Source organism: Capricornis sumatraensis, chromosome 2, assembly GCF_032405125.1.
Source record: "Capricornis sumatraensis isolate serow.1 chromosome 2, serow.2, whole genome shotgun sequence".
Taxonomy (NCBI): Eukaryota; Metazoa; Chordata; class Mammalia; order Artiodactyla; family Bovidae; genus Capricornis; species Capricornis sumatraensis.
This window is the reverse complement of record NC_091070.1, coordinates 53,049,358-53,064,498: the sequence shown is the minus strand read 5'-3', so window position 1 is coordinate 53,064,498 and position 15,141 is coordinate 53,049,358. Positions and strand designations below refer to the sequence as shown.

General features: G+C 42.4%; 1 protein-coding gene across 3 annotated transcripts in view; it reads left to right on the top strand.

Moving 5' to 3' along the window:
- The window catches only part of RORA (RAR related orphan receptor A), an 804,441-nt gene that overhangs the window by 770,533 nt on the left and 18,767 nt on the right, over window positions 1-15,141 (top strand). For all 3 annotated transcript variants that reach the window (XM_068964370.1, XM_068964368.1, XM_068964369.1), the window contains 2 exons: window positions 7,078-7,219; window positions 10,136-10,531. In XM_068964370.1, the coding sequence (XP_068820471.1) occupies window positions 7,078-7,219; window positions 10,136-10,531 (538 nt within the window). The remainder of the gene's footprint in view (window positions 1-7,077; window positions 7,220-10,135; window positions 10,532-15,141) is intronic.

Sequence of the window (15,141 nt, the reverse complement as noted above, 5' to 3'; positions counted from 1 at the left end):
CATGAAATTGTGAAACTGACTTTCTTGTGTGAATAACCCACATCAGGAGGTGGCTATAGAAGAGGAATGTATTAAATGCCTGGGCAGTGACAACATGGCCAGTGAAAGGGGTTAACCGGGAGGAAAACTAATTTCAGAACAGATCAGTCTTGCTCCTTTATCATGCATACCTTGTGTCTTGACACTGCTTTCTTTAATGGTCACCTTCTATAAGAACCCCCAAGTGGGAATCCTTTTTGACACACAAAAGAAGCAGAAGAACAACAAAAGGGATCAAAGTGTGAGTTCTGGAATTAAACCACCTGAATTCAGATCCTGACTTTATCCCACGCTGGGGAGAGGGTAGAGTGGGGAGGGGTTTGCGTTCTGAGCTAGTGCCTCCCTAAGCCTCAGGTTCTTTGACCTAAAAACCAGGAAAATGATAGTGCCTGCCTCATGCTGCCCTTGTCAAAATTAAAGCCTCTTACACAGAGTGAAGTAAGCCAGGAAGAGAAAAACAAATATCAATATATTAATCATATATTTGGAACCTAAAAAATGGTACTGATGAGCCTATTTGCAGGGCGGGAATGGAGACCCCGATGTAGAGAATGGACTTGGACATGGCCGGGGAAGGAGTAGGGGCACGGATTGAGAGAGCAGCGCCGACTTGTACACACTCTCATCTGTGAAATAGATAGCTGGTGGGAAGCTGCTGCAGAACACGGGGAGCCCAGCCCGGCACTCTGATGACCTAGAGGGGTGGGATGGCAAGGCGAGGGAGGCTTCAGAGGGAGGGGATGCATGCATACTGATCCATAGGCTGATATAGGCTGATTCGTGTTGTTGTATGGCAGAAACTAACACAACGTTATAAAGCAATTATCCTCCAATAATTTTTAAAAATTAAGTGATGGAATCCATATAAAGCACAGGGTGACAAGCAAATAATCAGCACGTTTTAATGCTACCTGGGATTGGTTTTAATCAGATAGGGTAAGACACCTAAGACACAAACATGACCGCCATGAAGGGAAAGAAATTGGTTATAACATAGGTCCCTAGAAATAGAAGGCACAGCATGCCACACAGGGGACCACAGTGGGAAGCTGTGTCAGTCAGAGGCAGAGAGAGGGTGAGGAAAACCTGGGAGAAGGTGACTGGTCTAGTCTCTGGATTGGTTGGTTTGCATGTGAAAAGTATGCTCCCAGGCAAGTTGTTTGCTATTTCTAGAAGCTAGGTAGCCCTGGGAAGTGTAATCTCTGAGTTAGCAAGACCTCAAGATGTGAAAGCATTAAAAATACAGTATAAATAGTATGATTAGAAGACTTCCATGGCAGACTAGTGGTTAAGACTCTGCCTTCCAATGCAAGAAATGTGAGTTCAGTCCCTGGTCAGGGAGCTAAGACCACACATGCCTCATGGCCAAAAAAACAGAACACAAACAACAGAAGCAATATTATAACAAATGCAGTAAAGGCTTTACAAATGGTCCACATTAAAAAAATATATTTAAGATAATGCATTCATTAAGATCTCTCCTTCCATCATCATCATATCTTCACCAGTACCATTATCATTATTCCCTCTCAGGGTTCCCTTTTAGCAGAGCAAACTGGTGGTTGTATATGGCTTCTGTGCTAACATTTTGGAACTTGATTAGTGGTGGTTTGATGTTCACTTACTTTAATGTGTAAAACCTAAAGAGTAGCCTTTTTTCCCTTTGATAATGACCGAAGCCTTATTCAAGAGTGGCATCTAGACGTGGATTTCTTAGTTTTTAAGAAAGTGGAGACATTGTAAAGGATCCTAAGAATACTAAAGGTACAAATGAACCTGGAAAGAAAGGTGGCAGACACTGTGATCTGGTCTGTAGACGAGGTCCTGGGAGATAATGGTGCAGTCTGCACGTACTGGCTCCATTTAAAGAAAAAGAGAGAGATCGTGTAGACATTCTTCATATTCACTGATTAGGGAACAAAATGGAGCAGACTCTTTGTGACGCAGACCCTTTTTTTCCCCTTTTATCAGCAAAAGGAAACGCAAATAATTCGTGATCCTAAACCCCTGCTTAGGTCCAACTCTCACATCTATATATGACTACCGAAAAAACCATAGCTTTGACTAGTGGACCTTTGTCAGCAAGTAATGTCTTTGTTTTTTAATATACTGTCTAGGTCTGTCATAGCTTTCCTTTCAAGGAGTGTCTTTTCATTTCATGGCTACAGTAACCATCCACAGCGATTTTGGAGCCCAAGACAGTAAAGTTTCTCACTGTTTCCATTGTTTCCCCATCTATATGCCATGAGTGATGAGACTGGATGCTATGATCTTTGTTTTTTGAATATTGAGTTTTAAGCCAGCTTTTTCACTCTCCTCTTTCACCTTCATCAAGAGGTTCTTTAGTTCTTCTTCACTTTTTGCCATTAGGCTGGTATCATCTGCATATTTGAGGTTGTTGATATTTCTCCCAGCAATCTTGATTCCAGCTTGTGCTTTCTTTATCCAGCCTGGCATTTCACATGATGTACTCTGCATATAAGTTAAATAAGCAGGGTGATGATATACAGCCTTGATGTACTCCTTTCCCAATTTGGAACCAGTACGTTGTTCCATGTCTAGTTCTAACTATTGCTTCTTGACAAGGATACAGGTTTTGTAGGAGGCAGGTAAGGTTGTCTGATATTCCCAGCTCTTGAAGGATTTTCCATAGTTTGTTGTGATCTACACAGTGAAAGGCTTTAGCATAGTCAGTGAAGCAGAAGTAGATGTTTTTCTGGAATTCTCTTGATTTTTCTGTGACCCAGCAGATGTTGGCAATTTGATCTCTGGTTCTTCTACCATTTGTAAATGTTCCTCTGTACTTCTGGAAGTTCTCAGTTCACATACTGTTGAAGCCTATCTTGAAGTATTTTGAGCATTACTTTGCCAGCATGGGAGATGTGTACAGTTAAATGGTAGTTTGAACATTCTTTGGGATTGGAATGAAAACTGACCTTTTCCAGTCCTGTGGCCACTGCTGAGTTTTCCAAATTTGCTGACATATTGAGTGCAGCACTTTCACAGCATCATCTTTTAGGATTTGAAATAGCTCAGCTGGAATTCCATCACCTCCACTAGCTTTGTTTGTAGTGATGCTTCCTCAGACCCACTTGACTTTGCACTCCAAGATGTCTGTCTCTAGGTGAGTGATCACACCATCATGGTTATCCAGGTCATTAATATCTTTTTTGTACAGATGTTCTGTGTATTCTTGCCACCTCTTCTTAATATCTTCTGCTTCTGTTAGGTCCATACTGTTTCTGTCCTTTATTGTGCCCATCTTTGCATGAAATGTTCCCTTGGTACCTCTTATTTTCTTGAAGAGATCTCTAGCCTTTCCCATTCTATTGTTTCCCTCTGTATCTTTGCATTGTACATTTAGGAAGGCTTTCTTATCTCTCCTTGCTATTCTTTGGAACTCTGCATTCAGATGGGTATGTCTTTCTTTTTCTCCTTTGCCTTTCACTTCTTTTCTCAGCTATTTGTAAGGCCTTCTCAGACAACCATTTTGCCTTTTTGCATTTCTTTTTCTTGGGGATGGTTTTGATCACCGCCTCCTGTACAATGTTATGAACCTCTGTGCATAGTTCTTCAAGCACTCTGTCTATCAGATCTAATCCCTTGAATCTGTTTGTTACTTCCACTTCCATTAAGAAGGCTGAGCGCCGAAGAATTGATGCTTTCGAACTGTGGTGTTGGAGAAGACTCTTGAGAGTACCCTGGACTGCAAAGAGATCAAACCAATCAATCCTGAATATTCATTGGAAGGACTGATCCTGAAACTGAAACTCCCATACTTTGGCCATCTGATGCGAAGAGCCAACTCATTGCAAAGACTCTAATGCTGAGAAAGATTGAAGGCAGGAGAAGGGGACGACAGAGGACAAGATGGCTAGATGGCAATACCTACTCAATTGACCTGAGCTTGAGCAAGCTCTGGGAGATGGTGAAGGGCAGGGAAGCCTGGTGTGCTGCAGTTCGTGGGGTCACAAAGGGTCAGGTGTGACTGAGCAACTGATCAAACAAACAAGCCCCTGCAGTGACAGCAAACATAGAGTGGTATAGTCTCAAGAAAGAACGAAATACCTTTCAGCCTTGGCGGAGATTATATGTCTCTGACTCAACCGAATACATAGACAGGTGACCTCTTGGTATCTCTTTCTAAGGATCATCTGCCTCTATTACCATTTATATTTTCTTGAAGTCTATTAAGTGCCAAAGAAAGTTTTACTTCACACTTTCTTATCACAGAGAAAAGAAACACATTAAGAAAAAAAAAAGAAAAACAGCTTTAGATATTTTGACAAAATAGAGATTGCCTGACGGAGAAGGCAGTGGCACCCCACTCCAGAACTCTTGCCTGGAAAATCCCATGGACGGAGGAGCCTGGTAGGCTGCAGTCCATGAGGTTGCTAAGAGTCGGACACGACTGAGTGACTTCACTTTTATTTTCACTTTTCACTTTCATGCATTGGAGAAGGAAATGGCAATCCACTCCAGTATTCTTGCCTGGAGAATCCCAGGCACGGCAGAGCCTGGTGGGTTGCTGTCTGTGGGGTCGCACAGAGTTGAACACTATTGAAGCGACTTAGCAGCGGCAGCAGCAGAGAGACAGATTGAGATCCTGGGCCCCTAACCTTGCCCACATTGGTTAGTGAATAGCTTGGTAGACGTCAGAGAGTTGGTAAGAGGTCAGTGCCTGCCCCTCCCATCCTAGGTTGGTCTCCAAAAGGGAAAAACTGGGAACTGAGGTTATATCCATCATGCTACTGCTAAGTCACTTCAGTTGTGTCCAACTCTGTGCGACCCCACAGACGGCAGCCCACCAGGTTCCGCGGTCCCTGGGATTCTCCAGGCAAGAACGCTGGAATGGATTGCCATTTCCTTCTCCAATGCATGAAAGAGAAAAGTGAAAGTGAAGTCGCTCAGTCGTGTCCAACTCTTAGCGACCCCATGGACTGCAGCCTACCAGGCTCCTCCATCCATGGATTTTCCAGGCAAGAGTGCTGGAGTGGGGTGCCCTTGCCCTCTCCATATATCCATCATAACCATGACTTAATCCACAGAGTCCCCAGCTTTCAGGGAAGAAAGCAGATGTAGTGAATAGTTCTTCTTGAGTAGCTCGTATACCTTTCCACTCACATATTATAGAAAAATCAAAAAGCACGGACAAACAACAACAAAAACAAGATCCGCATTTATTTTCATTTGAGGGGATAATTTTCCAAAGGTTTCTTCTGTGTTAAATATGTAGATTTTCCCTCCAAAATTGGATTATATTGTGTTCAGTTCTTTAGCTGTTTTTTTTTTAAGTAGTACATTTCTACCACCACCTTATGTCGTTAATTGTACTTCCGAAATACCATTTTTAGTGGTTGATGAATATGCAGATATCCAACATGACTCTTCCAGTTCACTACTGTTGGACATTTAGCTTGTTCATAAATTTGTCTTACCTTACAGATAGTGCTGTGATGAACACCCACGTAGGTAAATCCTTGTACCTTTCTTATCATTCCTTTAAAATATATTCCTTAAAGAGTAATTTCTAGTTCAGTGGATAGGCATGTTTTTTAAGGATTTTAGTATAACTGCCAGGTTGGCCTCCAGAAGAATCTCCTGTGAGAGAGTACTCTTACCAGTTTGCCCAGCACTGTCACTCCATCCATTCTTCAGGATTTTACCTTACCCTTTGGTACTGGTGTCCCCTGGGTCACGGTCAACTGTCTTTGCCATTAAAGATTTAAAGATGATAACAGACTTTGGTAACCTTCGTAGTTCTGCTTCAGAGAAATGTTTCTGGTTGCCTTCTTTTTTTTTTCCAGAATACATTCCTAGTTTGCAAAACCAATATAAGAGATAAGTCAACTATCAAGCAATAACCAGAAACAAACCCCACATATATTTGTAAAATAAGGAATGTGCTTGTATAAATAACAAGTTTCTATTATATAGCCCAGGAAACTATCTTCATGGAAAAGAATCTGAAAAAGAGTATATATAATTGAGTTACTTTGCTGTACACCAGAAACTAATGCAACATTGTAAATAAGCCTTACTTTAGCTTTTAAAAATGTGCTTCTAAATAACATATGGATTAAAAAAAGAGATCTATTGAAAACTAGAATGTGTTTCATACTGAATAATCGTGAAAATACTATATACCAAAACTCATGGGTTGCCACCAAAATGTAACTAAAAGGAACACTGACCGCTTTAAGAAAAGACTGAGCAATGAACATTAACGAGCTAGAAAGAATCTAGCTCAAGGAGTTAGCAAAAGTGAATGAGTCAACGAATAAACGAGTAAATGAATGAAATCCTTGAGGTCAGTACTCCTCACGCATCTTATTACACCTTCTCGTTTACAAAACCATGCTTAACAAATACGTGGGACTTGATGAGCATCAGCTCGTATTTGTTCAATCTGAAAGCCCATAATTCTGAAAAGATGGTTTTTCCAAACTCTCCAGGGTAGAGTATTCCTAGTCTGATTGATCTGCCAAGATAATCCACCCAAGTGTCATTTAACTTCTTGGAGCAGTAGATTCTAACTTGGGGAATGAAAGATACCTAAAGAGTGGTGAATTTATTTGGTCTGGTTGAGACTGCCACAGTGTCTACTTAGGTTAGGGTGAGGCTGCACTTTCTCGTCTCTGGGCATACAGAGAAGCATTCTGTGTTTATTCTACTAAAAATGTTTTGGAGATGAAGGTTAAAGATGAGTGCCTTTGTACCATTGTTATTAAGCATATAGCTTTCAATCATCAGAAGCCAAGAACAGGGCCTAGTCCTCTTCCTTCTACATAAGCAAATGTCTGTTGCAATTAAAGAAAGTTTTGCATGTGTAAGGGACAGAGGATTGGGCTCTGGGGACCCATTTTACTCAAGGAAAAAGAAGTGACTTTAATTTCATTAATGGTTTCCAGGATGATTGTGCTACAAGTTTAATTCTCCATTAAATATTCATGCCGACGGATGCTTCCTTTCCTGCCTTTAGTATCATTCAGCTCAAGCTGACACTAACCTGTTTTCTATTTCATAACTGAATCACAGGGCTTTTTCAGGAGAAGTCAGCAAAGCAATGCCACCTACTCCTGTCCTCGTCAAAAGAACTGTTTGATTGATCGAACCAGTAGAAACCGCTGCCAGCACTGTCGATTACAGAAATGCCTTGCCGTGGGGATGTCTCGAGATGGTGAGCTCTCGCAGCCTACGTTGCATAATAGCACAGGGTTGTGAAAGTACCTTCTGAAGCCTGGACCCAAGTCTGCCAGAATATGTCCCCTCTGTCCCTCACCACCCCCTCCAGTGACATCCTCTGGCATCCCTGTGGGTATCACAGCAGTTACTTCCTCATCCATAAACCATCCAGGTCAGCTCACTGGCTGATGCAGGGCAGGATGGGGGGACATGGAGAAGATATGTCTATGTGGTCAGAACACCTTCAGATTTTTGATGTTTAAGTCATTGCAGGTGGATGAATTGATGGGAGGGAGGTAAGGTGTCACCTGAGGGTCTGAAAAAGGATACCTTCTAGAAGCATTTTTTTTTCCTCATAGAAAACACAAGGCAGAGCTAATTGTTATGTGCTTTATACTAGTCAGCTTATTGGCAGTTGGGATGCATTAGCTGTTATGCTAACTGGATCCAAAGTCAAATATTTGTACATCCAGTATGTGTGAAAATAGTGCAAAGCAGGCCTCAATGACAAATGTTCTTTTCATTAAAACAAGCTATTTTAACAGTTGCAAAACAGTTTAGGATCTTCCTGGAAAACTGTCTTCAGTGCACTGAATAATTAACACCAGATTTCAAGGCTATTATATAAGAAAATTGGGCTGATAGTACAATGGATACAGTCTAAGGACTTTTCTGAATATACTGGCTGGTTGGCTACCTTGAGTGATCCCTCTGAAGGAAACATCATGCCCAGTGGAGTTTCAGCCCCTGGAAAAATAACTTCTGGCTACTAGACAGGTGTCCTGACAGTCTGCTTTCCCTAGAATCAGAAGTTCTCGGGCCTGTGGACCTACCCAGGCAGAAGTTGTACACAGGATTGCCTCTTAGAATTTGTAGAACCAAAGGGAAATTTTGCGGATCAGAAGCTGCAAGTCATAAAACTTACACCATATCCTCAGAAATTCCTGTGATATGCAACTCTACAGATTTCAACTTCCAGTGGCCCTGAACTCACACAACTAGGTTTATCTCTTATGAATCTGTAAGTTAAAAATCACAGATGGGTGTGCATTTTCTCAAGACCTAATCCAGGGAATTCCCTGGTGGTCCAGTGGTAAGGACTCGTTGCTTCCAATGCAAGGGCCATGGGTTTGATCCCTGGTCAGGGAACTCAGATCCCACAAGCTGTGTGCTGTGGCCAAAAACAAAAACAAAACCCTGATTCCTTTATTTCACTTAGGGGATAGTATGATTGCTGTTTTTAACATTAAGAAAAGAGTTAGAACGCAATTCAGAGTCATGGCAGAACCAGTTTCCCCCTATTAATTAAAGGTATTAATCCCTTTGGGGGTTCTAGACTATTCTTTTCCAAAAGAATTAAGTACTTTCAGTATGCCTTGTGAAGATTTTGTATATAAGTGACAGCTCATGTTATTGTGGGCTTGGAGTGAATTTGGGGGCTTATACAATTTTAGACAGGGCCTCCCTGGTGGCTTAGCAGCAAAGCATCCACCTGCCCTGGTTCCAGAAGATCCCCTGGAGGAGGAAATGGCAACCCACTCCAGTAGGTTTCTAGCCTGGGAAATCTCATGGACAGGAGGCTGGCGGGCTACAGTCCATGGGGTCGCAGAAGAATCGGACATGACTTAGTGACTAAACGAGGACAGTTTGAGGCCTGAAATTCATAGCCCACATCAACCTGACTGCTATCTAACCAGTCCCACCCAATTTGTGACCTGAGCCATGGATACTGGAAGTTGCCCAGAATCCTGCTCACTTGTTTCCTTTATGCAAAAGGAAACCACATCCTCCTTGGCAGGAAAAGGATCCCACAAATTGGGCTGGGCACTGATTCCCAACTTCACTTCCATCTACCCTGCCTCCTGCCCCAAGACTCACAGAATTTTGTTGATGGTCAAATGGGTGTATTCATCTACCCATTTGGGTGTAAATTTAACCATAATCAGGAGACCTTAGTCCCTCCACCAGAGGCTTTATCTATACCTACTTAGGCTGAGAAATAAATGGGTTAGTGGAGGAGTTCAGACCAGGAAATCACAGGATTTTTTTTTTTTTTCTCAGTTATCTGGATGTTTCAAGAGAAATCATTTGAAATGCTAAATGAACTGGAAAGTTACTCCAGTCACTGTTCCACTTTAAATGTGGGGACGCATGGCACAGAGAAGGGCTGCGAACACAAATTCTCCTGGCAGGGATCTTCCCCAGAGCCTACCATTTCCAAAATCCTAATATTCTTTTTCACTTGAGGCTCAATGAGAATAGCAGAACGTATCCTTTTAAGATGGGTCTAAGGGTTTCAAAGGGGCCACATGACCTAGGAGCAGGCGAGGGGTAGACTCAGAAATGTAATCCAGGGAATTGCAAATGCTTCATGCAGTCTGTTGAGCTTGCTCCGGGAAGCCCCAGATTTGATCAGAAAGAAACTCATCTAAGTGTACGGATTAGTGAAATGAATGCATGTGGAGGTTTGATTGCTTGTGCCCTGATGTAGACCGGTGAGTTTGTGCATCCCTGTGCTCCGGTCTGAACACTAAGAAAAGAAGTGTCTAGACCAACTGCCTGGGTCGAGAGGGAACAAGCCCATCAAACCGCAGTTCAGTAGCTCCCACTGAGCATAGGGTTATGTGACAGTATGAAAACGAAGCTGATCATTGCTCCAGCTCTCTTCTACCAGCCCTGGGTCTGTTTCTGAAACTTAGCTCCTCCAGGATATATCTTTGCTGTCAGGGATGTGGAGCAAGCCTATGTGAGGTAGGACTGTTTTCACCTCTGGATCATATCCTTATTTGGTGGTTATGTGGTTTTTGATTAAAATTATCTGCAATTTCAAAGGAAGTCCTAAAGAGGATACCAGAGAGGATCATGGAGAAAAGCATATTGTATATGGTGTGGCTCGGCTTTTTTCTTCCAGCTGTAAAATTTGGCCGCATGTCGAAAAAGCAGAGAGACAGCTTGTACGCAGAAGTACAGAAGCACCGAATGCAGCAGCAGCAGCGAGACCACCAACAGCAGCCTGGAGAAGCCGAGCCGCTGACTCCCACCTACAGCATCTCGGCCAACGGGCTCACCGAGCTTCACGATGACCTCAGCAACTACATCGACGGGCACACCCCCGAGGGCAGCAAGGCAGACTCTGCCGTCAGCAGCTTCTACCTGGACATCCAGCCTTCCCCGGACCAGTCAGGTCTTGATATCAATGGAATCAAACCAGAACCCATATGTGACTACACACCAGCATCAGGCTTCTTCCCCTATTGCTCTTTCACCAATGGAGAGACTTCCCCAACTGTGTCCATGGCAGAACTAGGTAATGGCTTCTGTGTTTCCATCAGGATGTACTACTCATGCCTTTTGAAGGAAATGGGATATGTCTGACTTTCCTCTCATAAGTTATGGTATTAAAATGATGCATCTAGTGACTTCCCTGGTTGTCCAGTGGTTAAGACTCTGTGCTTCCATTGCAAGGGGTACAGGTTTGTTGCTTGGTCAGGGAACTAAGATCCCACATGCCACACAGCAAAAAAAAAAAAAAAAGAAAAAGATGCATCTAGAAGGGCAATTCCGGAGAAGGAGATGGCACTCCACTCCAGTACTCTTGCCTGGAAAGTCCCATGGACGGGGGAGCCTGGTGGGCTGCAGTCCATGGGTCGCTAGGAGTCGGACACGACTAAGTGACTTCACTTTCACTTTTCACTTTCCTGCATTGGAGAAGGAAATGGCAACCCTCTCCAGTGTTCTTGCCTGGAGAATCCCATGTGAGTCTATGGGGTCGCACAGAGTCGGACACGACTGAAGCGACTTCACTTTCACTTTTCACTTTCCTGCATTGGAGAAGGAAATGGCAACCCACTCCAGTGTTCTTGCCTGGAGAATCCCAGGGCCGGGGGAGCCTGCTGGGCTACTGTCTATGGGGTCACACAGAGTCGGACACAACTGAAGCGACTTAGCAGCCGCAGCAGCAGGGCGATTCACCTTCACCACTGGGAGAGTGAAAGTGATAGTTGCTCAGTCATGTCCAACTCTTTGTGACCACCTGGACCGTAGCCCTCCAGGCTCCTTTGTCCGTGGAAGTCCCCAGGCAAGAATACTGGAGTGGGTAGCCATTCCCTTCCCCAGGGGATCTTCCTAACCCAGGGATCAAACCCAGGTCTTCTGCATTGCAGGAGGATTCTGTACCATCTGAGCCAGCAGGGTAGTCTCCCTTGGAAGCACTTCATAATTCTACCTTTCCCCTTGCTTTTGACTATCCACTGTCTCCCATCACATATCCAAGAAACTGACTGACCTCTCAGCTTTAGAGCTGAGACAACATGAACTTAAAGCAGTCTTTAATTCCATAGAAAACTCTAAGCTCAGGAAATGGCTCCACCAACTTCTTTCCTTTCATTACATGCTAAGTATTGATTTATACTGAAAGTTATAAAAATGGCAACCCACCAACTTAACCTGGCCCATAGACATGGTTTTGTAACCAATGCAGAGCTTTACAATTTTTGAATTAGTTGCTAAAAATTTAAACCTGGAGGGTTCCATCTGAAAGTTCAGATTTTCAGTTTCTTGTTGGGGGGGCGGGTGGGGGATGATCTAATTACACTGGATCAGTATTTGTAAATGTCAACAACCAACTGGCCTCCCACCTTTCAATGGGTCCATCCCACTCTGCATTTATATCACTTCCCCGTCCCTGTATGCATCTCACCTTTATAAACATTAAAGGGAAATTGGCTTCTTTACTTTCCAAAATTTTGGTGATGGATGTTAATGACAAAACTGATGTATTTCATAGAAGACTCACCATGCAAAAAAAAAACACAAAAAAACAAAAACCCTGTCATTTCCTCATTCCTGTGACATTGGTGCTTCTTGGGAGATGTGACCTAGAAATGTTAGCACAGACAATGGAAAGCTTTTCATTTCAAGGGAGTCATGTTATAACATCCTCTGTTATATTTAATCGATTTTTAAGTACAGCACTATTATTAGAGAAACTTTGATAAGGGCCTTTGCTGTTTGTGAATTTGATCTGTTTCACCCCGTGGTTCCTCATACAAGGTTATAATCCTCTGGGATATTTCAATTAGTTGCTGTGGGGGTGGCTAAGTTAAGACCAGGAGAGAAGGAAGACTTCACATGGAAAAGAACCAGCAGGTTCTGACTTGAGCACAGATGTCCTTGGTTCACAGAAATACCGGTTGTGTTCTTTAGATGGTTTCCTCTACCTCTGTACCCCACAAAACAGGTTTTAAGTGAAATTTATATTTCCAGTAAAATCTTTCTACAAATATAACAAATTGAATGTTCTTTACGGTTTTTACACAAGCACCTTTTTATGGGTCTAAATTTAAATCCTCAAGGGCAGGGACATTTTAAGCCTGGTCTTTAACCACTGCACAGCATTAAAGGTGTAGCACAGCTCTTTTGATTAACAGAGAAACCTCTGAACTAGAAGCCAAGCTGAGCAGAGGTAGGTTTGATTTTTTTTTTTTTTTTTCTTGAACTAGAACAAAAACCTTCCGTTTTTGTCATGAGATCTTGGTTGGCTGAACCTTAAGCAGAGCTGTAATGAAAGTAAAATTTTCAGAAATGAATAAGTATTTGATTGAAAGCTGACTTGATATCACGAAAGATGACCTGACTCACTTTAGGTGTGCTTCCACCTTATGATAAATACGAGTGACTCTCTCCTGTTGGCTTGTCGGATGTTCAGCCCGGAGGTAACCCACACAGCTTGGCCTGTGTGTGGCCCCTGAACATGGCACTCGGGCTGAAAGTGCACTCAGTTTCCCCAGCCCCTCTTTCCTGACCAGGCTCTTTCCTCTGCCACAGCTGTCACCTCCCAGGGAGCCTGGGAGCCCTGTGCTTTCATCCATTCTCCACTTTCTCCTAAACAAGGGATTGTTCACATGTATTGTAGCACTTTCCACAATGAATAAAATTAAGTCATCATCAGAATTTTCCGCAAACCCAAAACTCTATCTGGAAAAAGGATGTAATGGGGCTCTGATTTTCTGTCCCATTTATGTGTGTAAAATAGTTTGAGGGATTAAGAGTGGCTTAAAAGTGGTCAAAGACTTTGCTAATGCTTCTGTAAAGCTCTCCAAAATTCCCTGACATTTCCTTTAGGGTTTAAGTCCCTGCTCTTTCTTTAACTAAAAACTTCATTTTAGGCTAAATTTTGTCATTAGATTTGAAACAAATGAAACCACTTGTGCAATTGGAAAATAAATTATAAATTAACATATCCTAAGATCAACTCTTTCCGTAATAGTATCTACACTCCGTTACTTTTAGTGAAATATATCTGAATTTTTGGCTGCGAAATTTTGCCCTTTATGTATTGGGTGGGCCAAAAAGTTTGTTGGGGTTTTTCTGTAACATCTTATGGAAAAGCCCAAACAAACTTTTTGGCCCACCCAATACAGTTAGTACCTGAGTTACATACTCCAGATAAACAATCTACGTTCATTTTCTTAGAAAGTTAACTCGGAAATTCACTGGTGTGCCAGTGGTCAGGACGTGGTGCTTTCACTGCCATGGGTCCTTGGTTCCATCCCTGGTTAGGGGATCTAGTTTCAAGTTTCATTTAGGTGATCCTGGCTCTGTTTGCACACAAACAAATCTGCCTAGGGAACCAGGATCCAGCAAGCCAAGTGGTGAAGCAAAAAAAAAAAAGAGAAATAAAACAGCTAATTGCAGTTGTTACTATAATTACTAAAGCCTTCTATGAGAGACAGCTGAATGTTGGGCAAAGCATGAGACAAGAAGTCAGCTTATTTGGGTGATTCTAGCTTTGCTGCAGGTTGTACAACCTAGTATAAGTCACGTTACCTCTGTAAGCTGCAATCTCCCCACCCATGGAATATAAAGATTCAGAGCATAGATTCTGGAGCTTTTGTATATGTTTGAATCACTGTCCACTTGCCAGCTATGACACCTTGAAAAGTCACTTAACCTCACCGTGGCTTGGTTTTTTCATCTGTAAAATGGGGATAATTTGTACAATTGTCATTAGTATCTTTCCCCCTAGAACTGTCATAAAGACTAAGGACAAAATATATGTGTGTGTGTGTGTATGACTGTGTATGTGTATATGTATGTGTGTATGTATTTGTGAGCATAGCACATAGTAAACTCTACCTCAGTGTCAACATTTATCATCATTGTTAATGTTATTACCTACAAAGTGAGGAGAATTTAGACCAGATAATATCTAAAGTTCCATCCCACTATGAAAGTCTGTGACTTAGAAGACAGGATTTCTATCTGAAGAATCTAGACCTTGGCTCTACTGATGCGCAGTCATGGTTGAGGAGGTGAGCTGATTCGCTTGTCACAAAATGAGTTACCCAACTGAGCTCAGACCAGAAAACAGGTCTCCTAACTCTTAGTTGAAGGTATTTCACTATACCAGACTGTTTGTCTGAGAGACTGCACTAACTCCTTAGCTTTTACTCCATCTGAGCATTTTCTTCTCTGCTGAAATGGAGACTTAAAAATAGGAAAGTGTCTAAAATCTTATCCTTGCCAAATCAGGTATGAATTTTGATCAAAGGCAGCTGGTGAGAATGCAGCCACTGCCCTCTACTGGTCATGGAACATTGCATCATTTATTATTTCTTCTAAAAGCTGGACTCAAACAGGTAGGGGCGACAATTTTTAGGATGAAATGAAACAAGAAGATGATTGACAATGTTAACTAGAGAAAAACAGGATCTGGAAGATAATACCGAGAGCCTTTTCCCATTCTTCCCCTTCCAGGATTCTCCCAGCTTCCCTGTGAACCCTTCATCTACATCATTTTCCCCCCATATTTATAAAAATTGGTTTACTGTTTACACATTTATTTTCTTGTTTATGCTTCCCCACTATTTTTGTCTTTAGTCCCCACTTCTCTTCACAAGCATCACTGATTCTAAG